Source organism: Myxocyprinus asiaticus, chromosome 20 (assembly GCF_019703515.2).
Source record: "Myxocyprinus asiaticus isolate MX2 ecotype Aquarium Trade chromosome 20, UBuf_Myxa_2, whole genome shotgun sequence".
Classification (NCBI taxonomy): domain Eukaryota; kingdom Metazoa; phylum Chordata; class Actinopteri; order Cypriniformes; family Catostomidae; genus Myxocyprinus; species Myxocyprinus asiaticus.
The window spans coordinates 2,581,817-2,601,737 of NC_059363.1; the positions used below are offsets into that span (position 1 = coordinate 2,581,817).

Genomic DNA, 19,921 nt, shown 5'->3' on the forward strand with positions numbered 1-19,921 from the left:
AGGATGAGTAGGCGTTGCAAAAGGGCACTTACACATCACTCACTATTGCTCATACCTAGTTTAGGAACTTACTACTAATTCTAAGAATTAAACACTGTTTGTGCAGCCATTAATGATAGCTCAAATCATGCAACGATCAGACTTAAAAAAAAAATTTTTTTTTTTACCTGGCCGACGATAAAACAGGTTAAAAAAAATTCCATAGACTTACAGAGAAGTAAAGACTCGAGCCATATCTACAGACCAGAATATCATAGAGACTTGGAGGTGAACTCATTTTGACTTGAACCAGCAAACAACCTCCTAGCAACCACCCAGAACACCATAGCAACACCATAGTAACCACTCAAAACACCCTTGCAACAGAGCAGTAAGTTTTACACAGGTATGCACCACTTAAATTGTCTCCAGAAATGTAAAAGTCTAGTTTTGGCTACAAAATATTAGAAACTGTAAATTTAGCCTAGCCTAGCATGTGTAACCTACCCAAATAAAGACATATTTAGGATTCAAATTCAATTTTGTTTGCAATTTTTTTATCATTCATTTTAATCTTATACATTTGACTCCAAATAAGAGTTTTTGGACTGACCTGCAACTTCTGAATGAGAAATCATAGCTAGCTACCAAGCTAACAAAATGAGTCACTTGCTTGTGTTTGTTAAAAAGTTTCCATGCTATATTTGTCTAGCAGCACAAACATTTCGTATTCCGCCCTCTATTTTGGGCTATTTAACGACATGACAGTCCCCACTTCTTAAATAACATCCCTCTAATAAACTAGCTCTTGACTGCAGAGTGTCATGTTGTGAATGACTCTTAATTAGCTTGACTCAATAAGCTCACGTCAATATAAAGGTGCAGGAAGTCCCCTTTATACAAGCAATGCATGAGGAATTGTGCGATCAAAACACAAGTCATTGTCTCGAGGCAATAGGTAGATTTCAGGGGCTCATACTGTGGGAACAAACTCAAACCGGCTAATTTCCTGAGTATTCAGTGTCAACTACCTGCCACATAGGTTTAAATAAGTGCATTCACATTTATTACAGCTTGAAGTCGTGTCACAAACCCTGACTCTAGCTGCACTGCTGTTTGTTTTTGGATTGTTCAGTTTGAGTCTTGCTTTGCCAATACAGTTTGATCCAATGTTAACCCTCAAAGCACTGCGATAAAGTGAAACATTGTGTTCATTTGATTCATTTAAAGCATTATTGGATGTAATGTATTTCCACCCTCTTTGGCCTTGCACAGTGGCTCTTGCATGTTGCATTTCAAGATAGCCTGTACCTGATATCTCTGATAGTTAGATGTCTAGCTATTTTCTTCTTTGATTATGCATTAAAAATATAGTATAGAGTAATATAGTGCCACTTGATAGAAGTGAGCAAAATTAGGCCGATGCCAACATGAATGGGTTGCACGACATACCCTCATCCTCAAAAGCCATGAACAAAACTATGCAAGATAAAAGAAAATGCGACTACATTAAATACAGGTTACGTTTGTACTGTGTTTGGTCGCCAAAACAGTATGAACCAATGTACAATCACAAAAATGTCCAATGCAAAATTACAAAACCAGTTGAGAACCCCTATAAACCATTCACTTAAAGTGGTTGTGATGGAAATAAATACAGAGTACGAATACTTCATGTGCATGTACCAGCCTGATCTCATGATCAGTGTCGACTTGCATGCTCTTCAGGACTCGTACCCTGGTCCTTTTACATCACAAGTGCTTAACGCTCTATCAGTTGAGCTACCGTGCAATGAGTCACGTAAAAATCAAATGTGAGACCAGGTTAAGGGTGAGGCAGGTACTGTACTAAATGAAATGTACATCAGAAAAAACATCAGTGTAACTCTGATTAAAATATTTATTTTCCCAATAGTGAACATAAATATATCTTTATATACCTCTCCAAAATATGTGTTTTACTTTATTATAAATAAAGTGTAGTATTGGGAAAAATAAAGTGTCTGTCAACGTCTATGCATTCCAGGCCCAGGCGTCAACGGCATCCGCAACCCTCAACGACCATGTCCTGGTAGTTTTTTAGGATCACTCGCTCATATTCGTCTAGATAGAGCAGAGAAACCGGACTCAAGTCTGTGGGCACACAGCACGCCTTGGGAATGTTGTTGTTCACGGAGTTGACCAGTGTCTGAACAATAGCATGGTTGGTGGAGTTCAAATGGTCCGCCAGAGGAAACGGGCACTCGCCCTGGCAGTAATATGCATGGTAACCCGGTGGGGCGACTATCCAATCGTTCCACCCGACATCACTAAAGTCCACATAGAGCGAGTGTCTTCTACAATTTGCTTTGTGCTTCTTCCGTTGTTTGTTTGTCCGTACTTGCCGTTTCTCACGAGAGTGCAGCACGTTGCCCTTTCCGTCATGGCTGTAGGTTACCAAAAGCGGCCTCATTTGCGGCCAGGTGTCCTCCCTGTCATGCAGGGACCTACTGACACGTACGTGTCTTTTGGAGTCCTCTTCCGTGCTGTCCGGGTGAACTATTTCCACCATGAAGCCATGGTTAGGGTGTCCGTCCGCAGTCCACCGCATGACAGCCGGGCTCACGTCAAAACGCTCCCATTTACTCAAGCTGTGATGAACCAGCCTAGTGTCGAGGAGTCTCATGATTGGTTCTTTGAAGGAACCGGAAAGTTTGATGATCTCATGAATGTTAATGCGGTGGTATCCCATGCTACCATTACTGAGAAAACTCATAACCTGCTCTCTGAAAATCCGCAGCTCTGCCGATGTGACGAACTCCTCACCAGGGATGGAGCTCAGGTTGAAGACGAAACGTTGCGTCGTCTTTCCGCTCAAGCTGGACAAATCCTCTGTGGATTCTGAAAGAGATTAGATTTGAAACAAATTGGGTTAAAGAAACTCATAAGTTCCAAATGATAAGTGGGAAGTTTATGGGAAACCGTGGATGATGTGAGTCAATGCCAGTTCATTGTACTTGGTCAAACTTCTTGTTTACATTCATTGACAGGATGTGATTTGTCCTGACCTCCTACTGGACAAATTGATTTAAAACACACACACAAATGTTAAGTAATCACTCTTAACATCACACAGTAAGCATTCCTAGTTCAATTCTGACTGCATGTGCATCTTCTTTAATGAAGTCTTCTATATGTTTGTAGATTAACTTGGTAGAGCATGGTGATTGTTATAGGAAGGTTGTGGGTTTGATTCTCAGAGAATCCATGGACTCATAAAAACCTTGAATGCACTTTACTTTGCTATTGAAAAGGTGTTTGCCAAATGCTTAAATGTAAATCTAACACAGTTCAGAGACATAGGTCTTGAATATAATGTGCATGAAAGTCTGCTTTGAGATTGGAATCATCAGAGTCATTTTTTTATTCAGCTTCACTTTTAAAACAACTTATTGCATGTTTCTTTCCCTAATAAAATTCAAATGACTAAAATGGTAAAAACTGCAGTTGAAATGCTAAAATACTAAATCAAACATGCAATGTGTCCATATCAAGTAAAATATTTCCCAACTAGCTTTAAGTGGAATTTTTGCATTCCATGTGTGTTTTGTGCCTCTTATTGTAAGACAAAAATGCACCTGTAACTTTCAATGCAAATGAAATATAAAATTCTATAAAATATAATAATTATAGAATTTTAATATATAATTAATAATTTTAACCAAAATGGAAAAAAATAATTATAAATTTGTATTTTATATTTTAATATTTATTTTACAATTATACTAACATATACAGTATATAAATATAAAATAACTATTATACAATTAAGTCATTTATATAGTCAACTAAAAAAAAATTAATGTAAAAAATTAAATACATCTAATGAATATGATTATAATGTGTTATAATATCATATAAAGATACTAATATATATATACATATTACAAAAGAATTTTTTAAAAATAAAACCATATATATATATATATATATATATATATATATATATATATATATGGTTTTATTTAAAAAAAATTATTTTGTAATTTGTGTGTATGTGAGTGTGTGTGTGTGTGTGTGTGTGTGTGTGTATATATATATATATATATATATATATATATATATATATATATATACATACATACACACACACATATATATACTGTATTATCATTCATAGATAAATTACTGCAATGCCTTAAAAAAAAACATTTCTAACCAGTAAAAATGTGCTCTTCTACATGGGAGTTTACACAAATAAACTGCAATTTCTTCATCAAATATTCTGCAGCTAATCTCAGTTCCCGTCAGGTATGAAGGATAACGCTGATAAGGAGCAAAGAATTTAAATCATGTACTTAAGCTTGGAGAGAGAGAATTCTCGAAGTAAACACTTTCTTACCATCATGGTGGAAGCTCCTTATTGTATTTGCGCGGCTGGCGGATCTTTCCGAACCTTTCCCAGTGAAACTTGCTCTGTTGCTGTTATGCTGGTCCGCATTCACCGAGTGCATCGAGTACAAGTCCAACATGTATTGCGGAACCACCGCAGTCCTGCTGGGACTGGGTCTGTTCTGGAGTCCAAACATGCTCAGAAGTCGAAGTTCAAACGCTTGCAGGACGTCCTGAGACAGCGAGGAGCGGCCGATCTGAGGAACGAGTCCACTGGAGCCTCCACAGAACACCTGAGTGACCATGAGAACCATGAGAGCGCAGCCGGAGGAGACCATGGTCACTCTACACCAGTCAGATCAGCGACAGAACGATATCAAATGGGCTCAGGCCAGGACACATGACCATATTCCGTGTTTAATTGAGCCATTTCGAGAGTTTGGGGTGTCCTTTCACCAAAGAAACCTTAAGAGCCGCTTTGAGGATCGCAAACCTGCGCGAAATCCATGTGGATAATAAGAGACTCGACGAGGGAAACGCTGTCATAATACTGGGTCTGTCATCTTCTCAAACATAAACTGAGAACTATAGGCGAAAGTGTGCAGATATCCCAACCCAAACTCCAGATCTGGTTACAATGGCAAGGCTCCTCTTAATATGATCTCGTAAATAAGTCAGACAAGATGTTTTGACGCACTAGAAATGGTCCAGATGATGAAAAGGACACTAAATCGAGGTCCTCAGTGCATTTGCACCAGCTTTCATAGATGTACAGATGCAGGTCTCCACATGAAGTCCAGTTAAAACTCCAAACGCAGCCAAAGTGCAACAGTTGTTCCATGCATGGCACATGAAATGATCAATGAAATCATCTGGGGACTTCATATAAAGCTGGTCCTCTTTTATAATTCCCCGTTTGACTGTGTTCCATGGCAGTTCTTTTGTTGAAAACGTTTAGGAAACTTCCACAATAACGCCCGCCTCCTCTTAAACAAATTGTACAGTCACTGCAGAACAAAGATCAAGCTGTCATAAGTGTTATTTGGCTGTAACACAGAGAAACGCACACAAGTCTACTTCATTCAGAAGCAAAAGTTTCCTCTTGACGAAGAGCGACGCAAGTCACGGCGAGGGTTTGGATACGAGTGCGCCTTTACGCGCAGTGCGCAAGTGTGCAACAGAGTCTCTTTCTCTCTCTCTCTCTCTCTCTCTGAAGATGGTGTCCTCACGGTCAAAAGCATCCAGTGAAGCCACTCTAACTATGAAGAGGCACAATGAAAATATTCTGCTTAATAAACGCCATAAATGGACATTACATCGCTTTGACTATTTAACTGTACACTTGTTAGTTTCTATTAAAACACAGAATTAAATCTACGTTAAGATCGTAATAATGAAAATATTTTTAACAGGACTCTCGCTACGCAGCGATCAAATTCAGACTCAGTGCGCCAGCTTGTGGAGAACATGAGCAATGTTTGATTTTGAAGTCTGTATAACGATTGATGAATAATTATGAGATAATTGTTAGTAAAAATGTAAAATGTTAGTATAAAAAAAAAACTTTAAGGGTTTATTTTTGAAAGTCAACTCCTGTGCAGACACATACCATACAACATAATTGTCAGCTTTTATTATTATTAATATATAGAACATTTCCCCCATTACTGCCCAAGACAATCATTTAATACACGCTAAAATCTCTTGAGCGGGGCAGGTTGTCACACAGAGAGAACACAGTTCAACCTTTGCGTTAAAATCTACCTTTATTATATAGTTAACTCTTTCCTGAATGTATGCCAGTGTGATTTTATTGCATTTACTTGTTTAACAAACAGCTATAGCAAAATTAGTTACAAGAACAATGCAATTTAATCCAATTAAAGACAGTTTGGAACTTGGTGCTTGTAACAAACCTTCAAAATCACTGCCAGAGACAAGCATTTGTGTTATTAGACATTTGACTCAGAACATTACAAGGGTTACAGAGATGTAGCCCTCGTGACAACTACCCCCAGTCTCCCCTATTAAAGTTGTGTAACTACTTGGGAGGTAAATGTGCATCCTGGTTAAAAAAAATAAATAAATAAAATTTAACAAACTTGCATCCACATTCATTTATCCTCAATGTCTACGTTTTGTAACTGGTTTTAAGTCTAATCAAACATTTAAAAAAAGAATGCATTTTAACATTATAAAATTGGGGTGGGGGCATTTTGAGCAAATTGATGTCCAAAACCATTTTAATCTAGGTTTATGAAAGATGTGCATTTTTTTGCATTTAAAAATCAAGAAATTTCAATACATTTATCTAAGAGCAGAGTTCATCTGCATCCACACTCATCCACAACCATGTCTTCATAATGTCTCAGAACTACATTATCATTATTATCATAATACAGCATAGAAATAGGCGATAATTTGATAGGAACACAGCAGGGCTGAGGTGTTCCTTTTGGATCAAATGAATGAACCAGAGTCTGCAGGATGGCATGGTTGGTTCCATTCAAACTCTCACTCAAAGGAAAAGGACATTCTCCATGACAATAATTGGCCAAATAGCCCTGAGGTGCAATAATCCAGTCCTGCCATCCAACGTCTTTAAAGTCAATGTAAAGCCTTCTGGGTTTGCACACGTTACTAGGCGTCACCGGCAAGTAATAAGAGGCACTTCGCTTTCTTCTGGATCTACATTGGAGTTGATTCAACGACACCACCACCAGGGACGAGCAGAACTCAGGGACTTGTGCAATATGAACACCTGACTGCGTGCTCTTCATATCATATGCATGTTCTTCAAGCATGTTGCTCAAGTCTGTGAGCCGCAACTCAAGTTGCATCCCGTAGTTCTTGCCCGGTTTTCTCCAGGATTCGGCTAACTCAGTCAAATTAAACTGCAGAGAGTTGTACGTGCCATACGCGAGCGACTGAGAGAGCAGTAATTTACGGCTGGATTCGTGAGTCACTCCTTTTAGTGTGGTCCTTAAAACCTTGTACAGGTCCATACTGAAGACATGCCATCCCAGGTGAGCGAGATCACATTTAAACTTCACTTCCAGCTGCGCATACGAGAGTTGCTCAACATCCTCCAGCACTGACATGTTGAAAAACAGATGCTTTCTCACACAATTAAAGCAGTGAACGGCCGGTGCAGATATCACACGACCTGTTTGGAAGTAAAGAAACATGTTATGGTGTAAATGGGTCATTCCTGTTGTGCAGTAGCTTTTGAACACTTTCAAATTCATTGCAGAAAAAAAAAAAGCTGCATTTAGGAACATGGTAGCTGGTACAAGCTGGTTATAGCTGGTTGACCAGCTACCATGTTCCAAAAACCAGCTTGACCACCATGGTCTCCCAGCTTGGACCAGCTAGAAACCAGCTACCATATTCCAAAACACAGCTACCAGCTTACACTGGATTTTACGGCAGGGAAATTTGCTTATGTTGAAATTTAAGGCAAGCATTTCTATAAAAGAGTACTCAAGACTTTCAGAAATATGATCCTCTGGTCATACATTACACAATGGCAAGAACCTAACATGATGGAAACAAAAAGCTAAAGTTAGCCATTGCTCAGCGAATAATTGAGCATGTTTATCATGCTAAATCTTATACAGATTTTGCTTAACGTGTGTGGTCATGTAAACGTATATTAAACAAAATCTACACTTGCACACGTAGATTTTTGCCCATTACTGAAGTTTTTACTGGTTTATCGCATGTGCGCAAGTGTTGTACGCATGCTCATTTACGTTTTGACGTCCAAAGCAGAGAATAATATGATGACTTCAAGTCTCATGTAAACACGTTTTCTTGAATAGTCGTATAAAATGTTTTTTGGTAGGTATCAAGAGTATTTGTGTGCATGTAAACACACTCAATGAAAGCTGGCTTACATGAGGGTCAACTTGAAGTTCTTTTTGATGGGCTATTTGTTTTTTTTAAATAATTTTTAACCATAATAGAGTTCTGTAATTTTAATCAAACTGGGTGGAATGTTTTTAGAATACATCATAAAATTATTTGCTAACCCCAATAGCACACATAGCAACATCACCCAGATGTCTCTTTCACATGTGCGTTTACATCCGGAAGACGTTTTTTTAGATTATTTGCTCATCCGCAAAATGTCTATAAGACGCTTCCTCTCGGATGTCAAAAAGACATTCAGTAGAGGTCTTTGAGACGTTTTGGATTTAGAATGTACACTGGCGGCCAAAAGTTTAGAATAAAGTACAGATTTTGCTGTTTCGGAAGGAAATTGGTACTTTAATTCACCAAAGTGGCATTCAACTGATCATAAAGTATAGTCAGGACATTACTGATGTAAAAACAGCACCATCACTATTTGAAAAAAGTCATTTTTGATCAAATCTAGACAGCAGCCATCACTCCAACACCTTATCCTTGAGTAATCATGCTAAATTGCTAATTTGGTACTAGAAAATCACTTGCCTTTATATCAAACACAGTTGAAAGCTATTTAGTTCGTTAAATGAAGCTTAACATTGTCTTTGTGTTTGTTTTTGAGTTGCCACAGTATGCAATAGACTGGCATGTCTTAAGGTCAATATTAGGTCAAAAATGGCAAAAAAGAAACAGCTTTCTCTAGAAACTCGTCAGTCAATCATTGTTTTGAGGAATGAAGGCTATACAATGCTTGAAATTGCCAAAAATTTAAGATTTCATACAAATGTGTACACTACAGTCTTCAAAGACAAAAGGACAACTGGCTCTAACAAGGACAGAAAGAGATGTGGAAGACCAGATGTACAACTAAACAAGAGGATAAGTACATCAGAGACTCTAGTTTGAGAAATAGACGCCTCGCATGTCCTCAGCTGACAGCTTCATTGAATTCTACCCGCTCAACACCAGTTTCATGTACAACAGTAAAGAGAAGACTCAGGGGTGCAGGCCTTATGGGAAGAATTGCAAAGAAAAAGACACTTTTGAAACAGAAAAACAAAAAGAAAAGGTTCGAGTGGGCAAAGAAACACAGACATTGGACAACAGATAATTGGAAAAGAGTGTTATGGATCTTAACCCCATTGAGCTTTTGTGGGATCAGCTAGACTGTAAGGTGCGCGAGAAGTGCCCGACAAGACAGTCACATCTATGGCAAGTGCTACAGGAAGTGTGGGGTGAAATGTCACCCGAGTATCTGGTATTATTTCTTTCCATAAGAGTAAAATCTGTACATTATTCCAAACTTCTGGCCACCAGTGTATGTAAATCTGCTCTTTTTCAGATGTTTTTAGATGTTATTTATTAGCATAAGATCCTTTCCACACACTGTGTTGATTTGCAGTGCCACATAAACCCTAAACCCAACCCATAAATCTAACCCTAGCTTTCGTAACAGCGAATGAGACTCTTGCAAGGCTTTGGTTGCCAGAGAGTTACATTTTAGACACGGCTCTTAAATAGACATCTCGGAGATGTACTTGTGATATCATGGTAATAGACCTTTCAAACTTTTGGTTTTTGGAACGTGGAAATAAACGATTGTAGGGTGAACTTCTACAGCGGTGAATGAGACCTTTGCAAAGATTTTTGCCTACCAGTTTGCTCCAACAACAAAATAAAAAATCCACTATTACTTTTCCACAAACTTTCAACAAGAACAAAATAGAGCGGTGGATTACAACAGATAATCGTTATGGGGAGGCAACATATTTTTTTAACTAAATCCAAGGTCGTACAACATTATGCTTTGTTATATATTTAAACGTATCTGTACTAATTTAAAAATTGAAAATGTAAAAAAAGTCTGCTAGATTTACACTGCTAAATAAGGCGGATATGTATGATCGCAGTCTGTGGAAAAGGTCTATACTGATGTTTGTGTTGTTGTCCCTCCAAAAATGATGTCACTTCCTGGAGGATGAAGTCATTATGAAACTGGCTTTTATTAGTTAACGGATATGCTTTAAAATATATATATATATATATATTGTTCACTCACTCAAAATCAACCTACAAATGACTTGCTTATAGTTGACAATGTTAAAACAATGAAAATAATTAGAAACCTAAAATAATTGCCAACTTAAACAATATTACCACAAAAACATTTCTGTTTAAGATACTGAGGTAGGAAATTACGCCAATGATCAACAGGTGAGGATTTGGAATCGACCTTACCTTGATCCTGGATGAACCTGACGATGTTTCCTCTGACTCTATACTCTGACACCACACATGGATCAGTCTCAGATGTTGAAGTCTGTTTGGTGCCCTTCTTGAACATCTTCCACAGCAAAGAGGGCACTGGAGTGGGGTGTGAAGGTTTCGGTCGACTCGAGAGACCCATTGAACTTAAAAACATCTTCTCTTGCACATTCACATTTTCTGTGTTTATAAAAGTTGGAATACAGAGAATTAAAGTTAAAACTGAGGCATTGAGAAGCACACAGGCCATCTTCAAGGAAGGAAGCACACAGTCAAACAGAACTCAATCCAAGGCCAGAGCTTTTTAAAACAGCTCCCTAATCACAATCAGACGAGTGAAGATTGACACCTGTGAGTTCATTGGTGGAGATAAAAGCATGACTGATGTGGTCGGGGGTGAGTGGATTGTTATGCAACATCCTTTGGAAGTGCCTTTGAGGTTTGCATTCTGATGACCAGTTCTACATCTAGTTTTCACACTTTTAATTATTGAAAAATCTCACAAGAAACAAGGGTAAAGTGTAAATAACAAAGTGATCAGATTGTTTATGTTAATTAGTTACAAAGGGCCTTTGATGTTTAAATTAGATTAAATACATTCTAGATTTGTATTAAATTTTTAAACAATAAACAAGGATAAAGCACAAACAAAAAAAAAGTTTCAAAACAACCACAGTATTACTGTTTTGGGGGTGATCAGATTGTTTATGAAAATTAGTGTCTTTGATGTTTGAACAAGATCAAATGCATTCTGATGCAGAGCCCTAGATTTGTTTTATATTCAAAAAATGTGAAATGTTAAAAGTGCAATAGTATTATTTTTTATTTTTTTTTTTTGGACATGTTCTTTGAAGTACTTTGGAGTACCATGTAAATAGGTACCTGAATGTGTTAATATTTCAGAAGCATGATATTGTTGCACTGGAAATGGCTCAACAATTCTATTGCACAGGGGCTGTTCTTTCATATTGTAACTAAGAAGACAAAATTAATTAAGTATCAGCTAACATCACTTACTCCTAAGTATCACTTTCTCCATAACATTCCACAGGAGAATTAAAAACAGACAGAAATACAGTACAGTAAGAGTATAGAGCTATAAACTGAATGTAGATCAGTTGCTCTAGGAAGAATTTAATGAGAAATGTTCATCCGAGCACCGTTTGAGACATTGATGAGACTTTTTCTGAAACTCTAGAGGACACACATGTGAAACATTGAGGTTAAACATCTGAGAAGCAGGAGACTCCTCTGTTTTCTCCTCATTTAATCTCCATTGCAGAGCAGGTGAATCTACCAAGACATTAAAAGAGATGAGATGTATTTGTGATTTTTCTTTTCTTTGGGAAAATGCTAACAAATTCTAATCTGATCAAAATGTAACATTTTGTAATTTGTTTCTGGCTTTTTGCAATGTTGAACGTATGATCTGTCAGCAGAAATCAATTTCATATTCACCAGACAGCATCACGACCTCTGCCTGTCTGTTTAGCATCCTTCTTAGGCAGCAGAGCAGTCATGTTTTCCATCACACACATTCCTACAGTTAATGGTAAAGACTGTGACACAATGGACTGATGCATGAGGTCGTTACTGATAACAGGTTCCTGGATGAACTCGGGGTCTGCATTCCATCTGTTGAACTCAACTGAGTGAAAAATGTAGTCTAGTGATCTGTAAACAGACCCTATAGAGAGTGAGCGAAACTGGAGGTGAGTTTTGGAGTTGATAATTTGACATGTATGATCAATCCAACAAGGTATAAAACCTTTACGTATAACCAACTGTTCAGAGATGAATGATGAAAACAGAATTCAAGAAATGTCCAGTTAATATGGCTTCTAAAAACCAGAAAAAGAATAACATATATATATAACACACATGGAGTTGCAAGTTCGAATCCAGGGCGTGCTGAGTGACTTCAGCCAGGTCTCCTAAGCAACCAATTGGCCTGGTTGCTAGGGAGGGAAGAGTCACACGGGGTAACCTCCTCGTGGTCGCTATAATGTGGTTCTCGCTCTCGGTGGGGCGTGGTGAGTTGTGCGTGGATGCTGCAGAGAATAGTGCGAGCCTCCACAGGTCTCCGCGGTAACACGCTCAACTAGCCACATGGTAAGATGTGCGGATTGACGGTCTCAGACGCAGAGGCAACAAGCCATCCGGATTGAGGCGAGTCACTACGCCACCACGAGGACCTAAAGCGCATTGGGAATTTGGCATGCCAAATTGAGGAGAAAAAAAAAAAAACAATATATGTGTGTATATATAACATTTATTCAAATGTATCAGAAAGTCTTAATGGTCCTAAAAATGGCCGTCATATACAGTAATATATATATATATATAGACTTTTTTATGACTGCTGTTTTACCATTTGTATTAATTTATATATTAAATTATATGTATATATATATATATATATATATAATGTATATACATACATATAATTTAATATATAAATTAATACAAATGGTAAAACAGCAGTCATAAAAAAGTATATATTACTGTATATGACGGCCATTTTTAGGACCATTAAGACTTTGATACATTTGAATAAATGTTATATATACACACATATATATATATATATATATATATATATATGTGTGTGTATAACAGATGTTTAAATTGTGTTGTGTTAATTTGATGTTATTGTAAATTGGTATATGTCTCATCACTGTCACGACTGCTATGTTGATTGGAACTGCACCCAAGAATTTCACACACCATTGCACTTGTGTATATGGCTGTGTGACAATAAAGTGATTTGAGATATATATATATATATATATACACACTATATTGCCAAAAGTATTCGCTCACCTGCCTTTAGACGCATATGAACTTAAGTGACATCCCATTCTTAATCCATAGGGTTTAATATGATGTCGGCCCACCCTTTGCAGCTATAACAGCTTCAACTCTTCTGGGAAGGCTTTCCACAAGGTTTAGGAGTGTGTTTATGGGAATTTTTGACCATTCTTCCAGAAGCGCATTTGTGAGGTCAGACACTGATGTTGGACGAGAAGGCCTGGCTCACAGTCTTCGCTCAAATTTATCCCAAAGGTGCTCTATCGGGTTGAGGTCAGGACTCTGTGCAGGCCAGTCAAGTTCTTCCACACCAAACTCGCTCATCCATGTCTTTATGGACCTTGCTTTGTGCACTGGTGCGCAGTCATGTTGGAACAGGAAGGGGTCATCCCCAAACTGTTCCCACAAAGTTGGGAGCATGGAATTGTCCAAAATCTCTTGGTATGCTGAAGCATTCAGAGTTCCTTTCACTGGAACTAAGGGGTCAAGCCCAGCTCCTGAAAAACAACCCCACACCATAATCCCTCCTCCACCAAACTTCACAGTTGGCACAATGCAGTCAGACAAGTACCGTTCTCCTGGCAACCGCCAAACCCAGACTCGTCCATCAGATTGACAGATGGAGAAGCGTGATTCGTCACTCCAGAGAACGCGTCTCCACTGCTCTAGAGTCCAGTGGCGGCGTGCTTTACACCACTGCATCCGACGCTTTGCATTGCACTTGGTGATGTATGGCTTGGATGCAGCTGCTCGGCCATGGAAACCCATTCCATGAAGCTCTCTACGCACTGTTCTTGAGCTAATCTGAAGGCAACATGAACTTTGGAGGTCTGTAGCGATTGACTCTGCAGAAAGTTGGTGACCTCTGCGCATCCGCTGACCCCGCTCTGTCATTTTACATGGCCTGAGTTGCTGTCATTCCCAATCGCTTCCACTTTGTTATAATACCACTGACAGTTGACTGTGGAATATTTAGTAGCGAGGAAATTTCACGACTGGACTTGTTGCACAGGTGGCATCCTATCACAGTACCATGCTGGAATTCACTGAGCTCCTGAGAGCGGCCCATTCTTTCACAAATGTTTGTAGAAGCAGTCTGCATGCCTAGGTGCTTAATTTTATACACCTGTGGCCATGGAAGTGATTAGAACACCTGAATTCAATTATTTGGATGGGTGAGCGAATACTTTTGGCAATATAGTGTGTATATATATATATATATATATATATATATATATATATATATATATATATATATATATCAAATTTATCAAGAAGTCTTAATGGTACTAAATAATAATGTATATTATATTATATAGTTTATAATTTAAATGTAATTTAAATACCATATCATTTTAAAACATCTATAATTTATATGCTTAAATTATATACAGTAAATATTATTACATAAAGTACATTTAAGCACTCATTATTATTAGTATTACAGAAATTCAATTCTGTTTTTGTTTTTGTTTTTTACCTTTTCTTCAGTACTTTTCAGAAAAGAAAACAAAAATCTTAATTGGTATTTTGTCATTTTTTTCCACTAAATATCTAAACATTCTTAAAAGATGATAATATTGACTTGATAAGCAAAATGGCATATGATATTAAGTCTTATTTCCAGAGAAATCGGACTAAATTTAGTGAGGTTTATGCTTTAAAAAAAAAAAAAAAAAAAAAACCTTTGCCAATGAGTTAAGAAAAATAAACTTAATACAAATGGATCTTACCCCACTGGCAATTATTTATTTATTTATTTTCTTGTTTTAAGTATAAACCACTAAATTTAGTCAGATTTCTCTGGAAACAAGGCCAATATGTTATGCCATTTTACTTGTCAAGTTAATATACAATATTTGTTTTAAGAATGTTTATATATTTCTACTGGAAAACAGCAAAAAAAAAAAACAAAAAAAAAAAAAAGATTATGAAAATGATTTTTTGCTGTTTATTGAGTCGCCGAAGGATACGTGTATGTACAATGCTGCATTAGAATATGTCCAAAATTATCTAAATTAGAGGGCAAAAATAAGTGTGCCTATAATGCCTTAAAATCCCGTCTTAGTAGGTAACTCACAAGGTTTTATTACAGAGCATGTATTTGAAAATCTGCGAACAAAAGCCAAAAAAAAGGCTGCAGATGTCAAACATCCAAATGTATATGTTAAATACATGACAAGCGAAATGCTAATGCTAAAGAAACAGTTATTTGTGTGGTGTGAGGTTACACTGCTAGCATTGTCACTGGAAATGCGATATTCTGTGTGGTCTAGTCAGGGTTTGAAATATGGTAGTCTGAATAACATGACATTATTTTCACCTCCGTATTTGTCACAATCACACGTTGTACGCTGTGGTTACACACTTGATCTTCAGTTTCACACACACAGGATGCAGTGAAGTCGTGGTCTGTGGAGCTACAGATAATATTCCTCAAAGTGATGTAAACCTCATGTTGTTTGTCAAACCTCATGTTTCACTTGATATGATAAGTTATTCAGTGCAATGGGAAATTTGACCAAATTATGCCACAAACTGCTCCTCTTTCAGTGTTTACCTTACCCTTTAAAGGTGCAGTATGTAAGATTCAGAAACCATTCTTATTAATGACACATGTGGCCGTTAAGTGAACTGCAGCAGATAGCTGTTGCTCGTGCTTGCGCACACACACCATAGGGACGCAGGCGAGCATCGGCCAAAACAATGATGTAACATACAAAGAAACTGAACGTGATCCACCGGCATCATGCTGACAGTTGAGGTAGCATAATTAAAATTACACAGTTATGATTGTTTTACTACAAACTTTGAGACTAAATTAAAACCTCTTATCAGCTAACATAGTATACTGATACACACATACAGCTACATACTACTGAACCATACCAGACAGTTTACTGTTGCACAGCACTGTTATCAGAATGAGCTTTATTGCCAAGTATGCTTAAACATACAAGGTATTTGTCTTGGTGACAGGAGCTTCCAGTGTACAACAATACAAAAACAACAACAAGACTTTTAAAAAATAATTAAAATTGAATAAAAAAAAAATAGATAAATATTGAGAAGTCTTTTATTTAAGGATAGTGATCATATGAAGCCATTTATTATCACATAGTTGTTTGGCTCCTTTTTAAATCATAATGATAACAGAAATCACCCAAATGGCCCTGATCAAAAGTTTACATACCCTTGAATGTTTGGCCTTGTTACAGACACACAAGGTGACACACACAGGTTTAAATGGCAATTAAAGGTTAATTTCCCACACCTGTGGCTTTCTGAATTGCAATTAGTGTCTGTGTATAAATAGTCAATGAGTTTGTTAGCTCTCACGTGGATGCACTGAGCAGGCTAGATACTGAGCCATGGGGAGCAGAAAAGAACTGTCAAAAGACCTGCAGAACTTTATAAAGATGGAAAAGGATATAAAAAGATATCCAAAGCCTTGAAAATGCCAGTCAGTACTGTTCAATCACTTATTAAGAAGTGGAAAATTCAGGGATCTCTTGATACCAAACCAAGGTCAGGTAGACCAAGAAAGATTTCAGCCGCAACTGCCAGAAGAATTGTTCGGGATACAAAGAAAAACCCACAGGTAACCTCAGGAGAAATACAGGCTGCTCTGGAAAAAGACGGTGTGGTTGTTTCAAGGAGCACAATACGACGATACTTGCCAGAAAGAAGCCTTTACTGCGCCATTGCCACAAAAAAGCCTGGTTACAATATGCCTGACAACACCTTGACATGCCTCACAGCTTCTGGCACACTGTAATTATAATTAATTATAATTTTATTTATTTATCACACATTTGCACATATACAGTGAAATTCTTTTTTTTTCTGGGGTCAGATTGCAGGGTCAGCCATGATACAGCACCCCTGGAGCAGATAGGGTCAAGGGCCTTGCTCAAGGGCCCAACAGTGGCATCTTGGCAATGCTGGGTCTTGAACCCCCAACCTTCCGATCAGTAACCCAGAGCTTTAACTGCTGAGCTACCACTGCCTATAGTGAAAAGAATACCATCCCACTGTGAAGCATGGTGGTGGCTCACTGATGTTTTGGGGGTGTGTGAGCTCTAAAGGCACGGGGAATCTTGTGAAAATTGATGGCAAGATGAATGCAGCATGTTATCAGAAAATACTGGCAGACAATTTGCATTCTTCTGCACAAAAGCTGCACATGGGACGCTCTTGGATTTTCCAGTACGACAATGACCCTAAGCACAAGGCCAAGTTGACCCTCCAGTGGTTACAGCAGAAAAAGGTGAAGGTTCTGGAGTGGCCATCACAGTCTCCTGACCTTAATATCATCAAGCCACTCTGGGGAGATCTCAAACGTGCGGTTCATGCAAGACGACCAAAGACTTTGCATGACCTGGAGGCATTTTGCCAAGACGAATGGGCAGCTATACCACCTGCAAGAATTTGGGGCCTCATAGACAACTTTTACAAAAGACTGCACGCTGTCATTGATGCTAAAGGGGGCAATAAACAGTATTAAGAACTAAGGGTATGCAGACTTTTGAACAGGGGTCATTTCATTTTTTTTCATTGTTGCCATGTTGTGTTTTATGATTGTGCCATTCTGTTCTAACCTACAGTTGAATATGAATCCCATAAGAAATAAAAGAAATGTGTTTTGCCTGCTCACTCATGTTTTCTTTAAAAATGGTACATATATTACCAATTCTCCAAGGGTATGCAAACTTTTGAGCACAACTGTAAACGTATATACACATACACACACACATATACATATATATATATATATATACACACACACACACACATACATACATACACATACATATATATACATATACACATATACATATGAATATATATATATATACATACATATACATACACACATACGTAGTGCAAATCTAAATACAAATCGGTTATATACAGTGCAAGGGAATGTAATGGCAGAAGAGGTTGGATATGTTGGATAATTTAAAAAGACTAAGCTGTGTATTGCACATTAATTATTGCTAAAGGGGCAGTTTTAACTGTTCATGAGATGGATAGCCTGAGGGAAAAAACTGTTCCTGTGCCTGACGGTTCTGGTGCTCAGAGCTCTGAATCGTCGGCCAGGAGGCAACAGTTAAAAAGTAGTGGGCAGGGTGAGTTATGTTGCACTATTGTATGTTTTGTATGTCATATGTTGTACTACGATCAAGAAACCAGCATATTTGCTTAAACTTATCCTGTATTCCTGACTTTTAGTATAAAGAGAAGATCGTTGAAATTATTTGAAAGTTACGAAGCAAGGTAGCTTGCAATTCGTCAACGTTAGCAGGCGAGATCAAGTTAGCTAAAATTACACAGATCAATCCTTATGGCACTATATTTCTGCTTTGCAGTTATGTAAGATTACCTGTCCAATAAGAACGCCAGTTCAGGGTCGGTTTTGATCCCCAAAACCGAACGAAGGTCCCTCCAGGAATCAAATGCCTTGCCGATGTTCACTCTAGTTTTCGCTTGACCACGATCACATTCCTGCTAAGCCAGACGGGATTCAGTAGATCCACTTTTTTTTTGGGCTTACTCAGAGTTTGTGTAGGAGTCGTTGTTGTGCTGGGCACCGGACATTTGCTGGCTTCCATCTCTAAGATAACATTACCTAGTGTTGCAGACTGTCTGTTGTTGCTCTTGAATAGCAGAAGAGAATCACTGAGGCAAGGCTCTCGGGATCGCGCATAAACATCACATCCTTTGGATTTTCCCGGCAAAAGCGACTCGCTCCCTTCGCATGAAAATCAGTCTACAGGATTTAATAGGCAACCTAGGAAGTCCGGGAAGGACTCATTTTTTAAGTTGCATTACAAGCCGTTCACACATTGGCAAAAAAAGGCGAATAGTACATGAAAATTGTTACATATTGCACCTTTAAATTATGACTGTCATCAACCGCATCCTTGGAGGTACATAACCACCATACTCACTTGCTTATTTTTCCCCATGTAATATTCTTTTGGATTGTTTTTCAAATGTTATGTTACTGTATTATGTTTAATGTACTTTTTCAGGCACAATCAATTTAACTTTACTTGAAATGCAAGGGACCAGGGTACGAGTCTTGAAGTGCACGAGAGTCGACGACACGCGAGCCAAGTGTGTCATAGAAACACCACAAAATGATGCAGTTGTTTCAGTGATTGTGTTTTTCGTCTCACGTTTGCTTTGCCTGACACTATAGGTCAGGTTTAGGTTTAAGGTTAAGGGTAGGGAGGTCGGTTTTGTTGATTTAAAACTCAATAGAGCATCAACCTTAAAAACCTCATCTGTTTGGGCGAACATTTAACTCGCTTTTAGCGCCACACAGTGGACATTTCACCTCGGAACTGCCGTGATACATGTAATGAACCACATAATGTAATTTTGCAAAAATGTCAGCGCGCACAGTAATTTTCGTGAGATCAGGCTCAAATGGAGACTATATAATGGCTATGTTCAGAATGGATTACTAGCTTACTTCATACTACACAGTATACACTCTTTATTGAATGCTAGTTTTTAAAAATGGCAGGTGAAATAGTATGCAACTATGAATAGCATGCAAAAGGTTTCATAC

General features: G+C 37.9%; 2 protein-coding genes across 2 annotated transcripts; both read right to left on the bottom strand.

Moving 5' to 3' along the window:
* Positions 1-1,871: 1,871 nt before the first annotated feature.
* On the bottom strand, positions 1,872-5,490 carry LOC127410723 (bone morphogenetic protein 2-like). The gene is made up of 2 exons (XM_051645920.1): positions 4,361-5,490; positions 1,872-2,859 (listed from the first exon to the last, which is right to left on the bottom strand). The coding sequence occupies exons 1-2, from the start codon at positions 4,686-4,688 to the stop codon at positions 2,015-2,017; spliced, it is 1,173 nt and encodes a 390-aa protein (XP_051501880.1). The 5' UTR covers positions 4,689-5,490; the 3' UTR covers positions 1,872-2,014.
* Positions 5,491-6,145: 655 nt separating this feature from the next.
* On the bottom strand, positions 6,146-12,068 carry LOC127410726 (protein DVR-1-like). Its single transcript, XM_051645929.1, has 2 exons — positions 10,501-12,068; positions 6,146-7,516 (listed from the first exon to the last, which is right to left on the bottom strand). The coding sequence occupies exons 1-2, from the start codon at positions 10,775-10,777 to the stop codon at positions 6,675-6,677; spliced, it is 1,119 nt and encodes a 372-aa protein (XP_051501889.1). The 5' UTR covers positions 10,778-12,068; the 3' UTR covers positions 6,146-6,674.
* Between the last annotated feature and the right edge of the window lie 7,853 nt (positions 12,069-19,921).

What these genes read in the sequence shown, in the direction of transcription:
- LOC127410723 (XM_051645920.1), bottom strand. Translation starts at nt 4,688, where the DNA reads ATGGTCTCCTCCGGCTGCGCTCTCATGGTTCTCATGGTCACTCAGGTG. An exon ending in AAGGAGCTTCCACCATGATG is followed by an intron (nt 2,860 to 4,360) that starts GTAAGAAAGTGT and finishes AATCTCTTTCAG; the next exon opens with AATCCACAGAGGATTTGTCC.
- LOC127410726 (XM_051645929.1), bottom strand. Translation starts at nt 10,777, where the DNA reads ATGGCCTGTGTGCTTCTCAATGCCTCAGTTTTAACTTTAATTCTCTGT. An exon ending in CAGGTTCATCCAGGATCAAG is followed by an intron (nt 7,517 to 10,500) that starts GTAAGGTCGATT and finishes ACTTCCAAACAG; the next exon opens with GTCGTGTGATATCTGCACCG.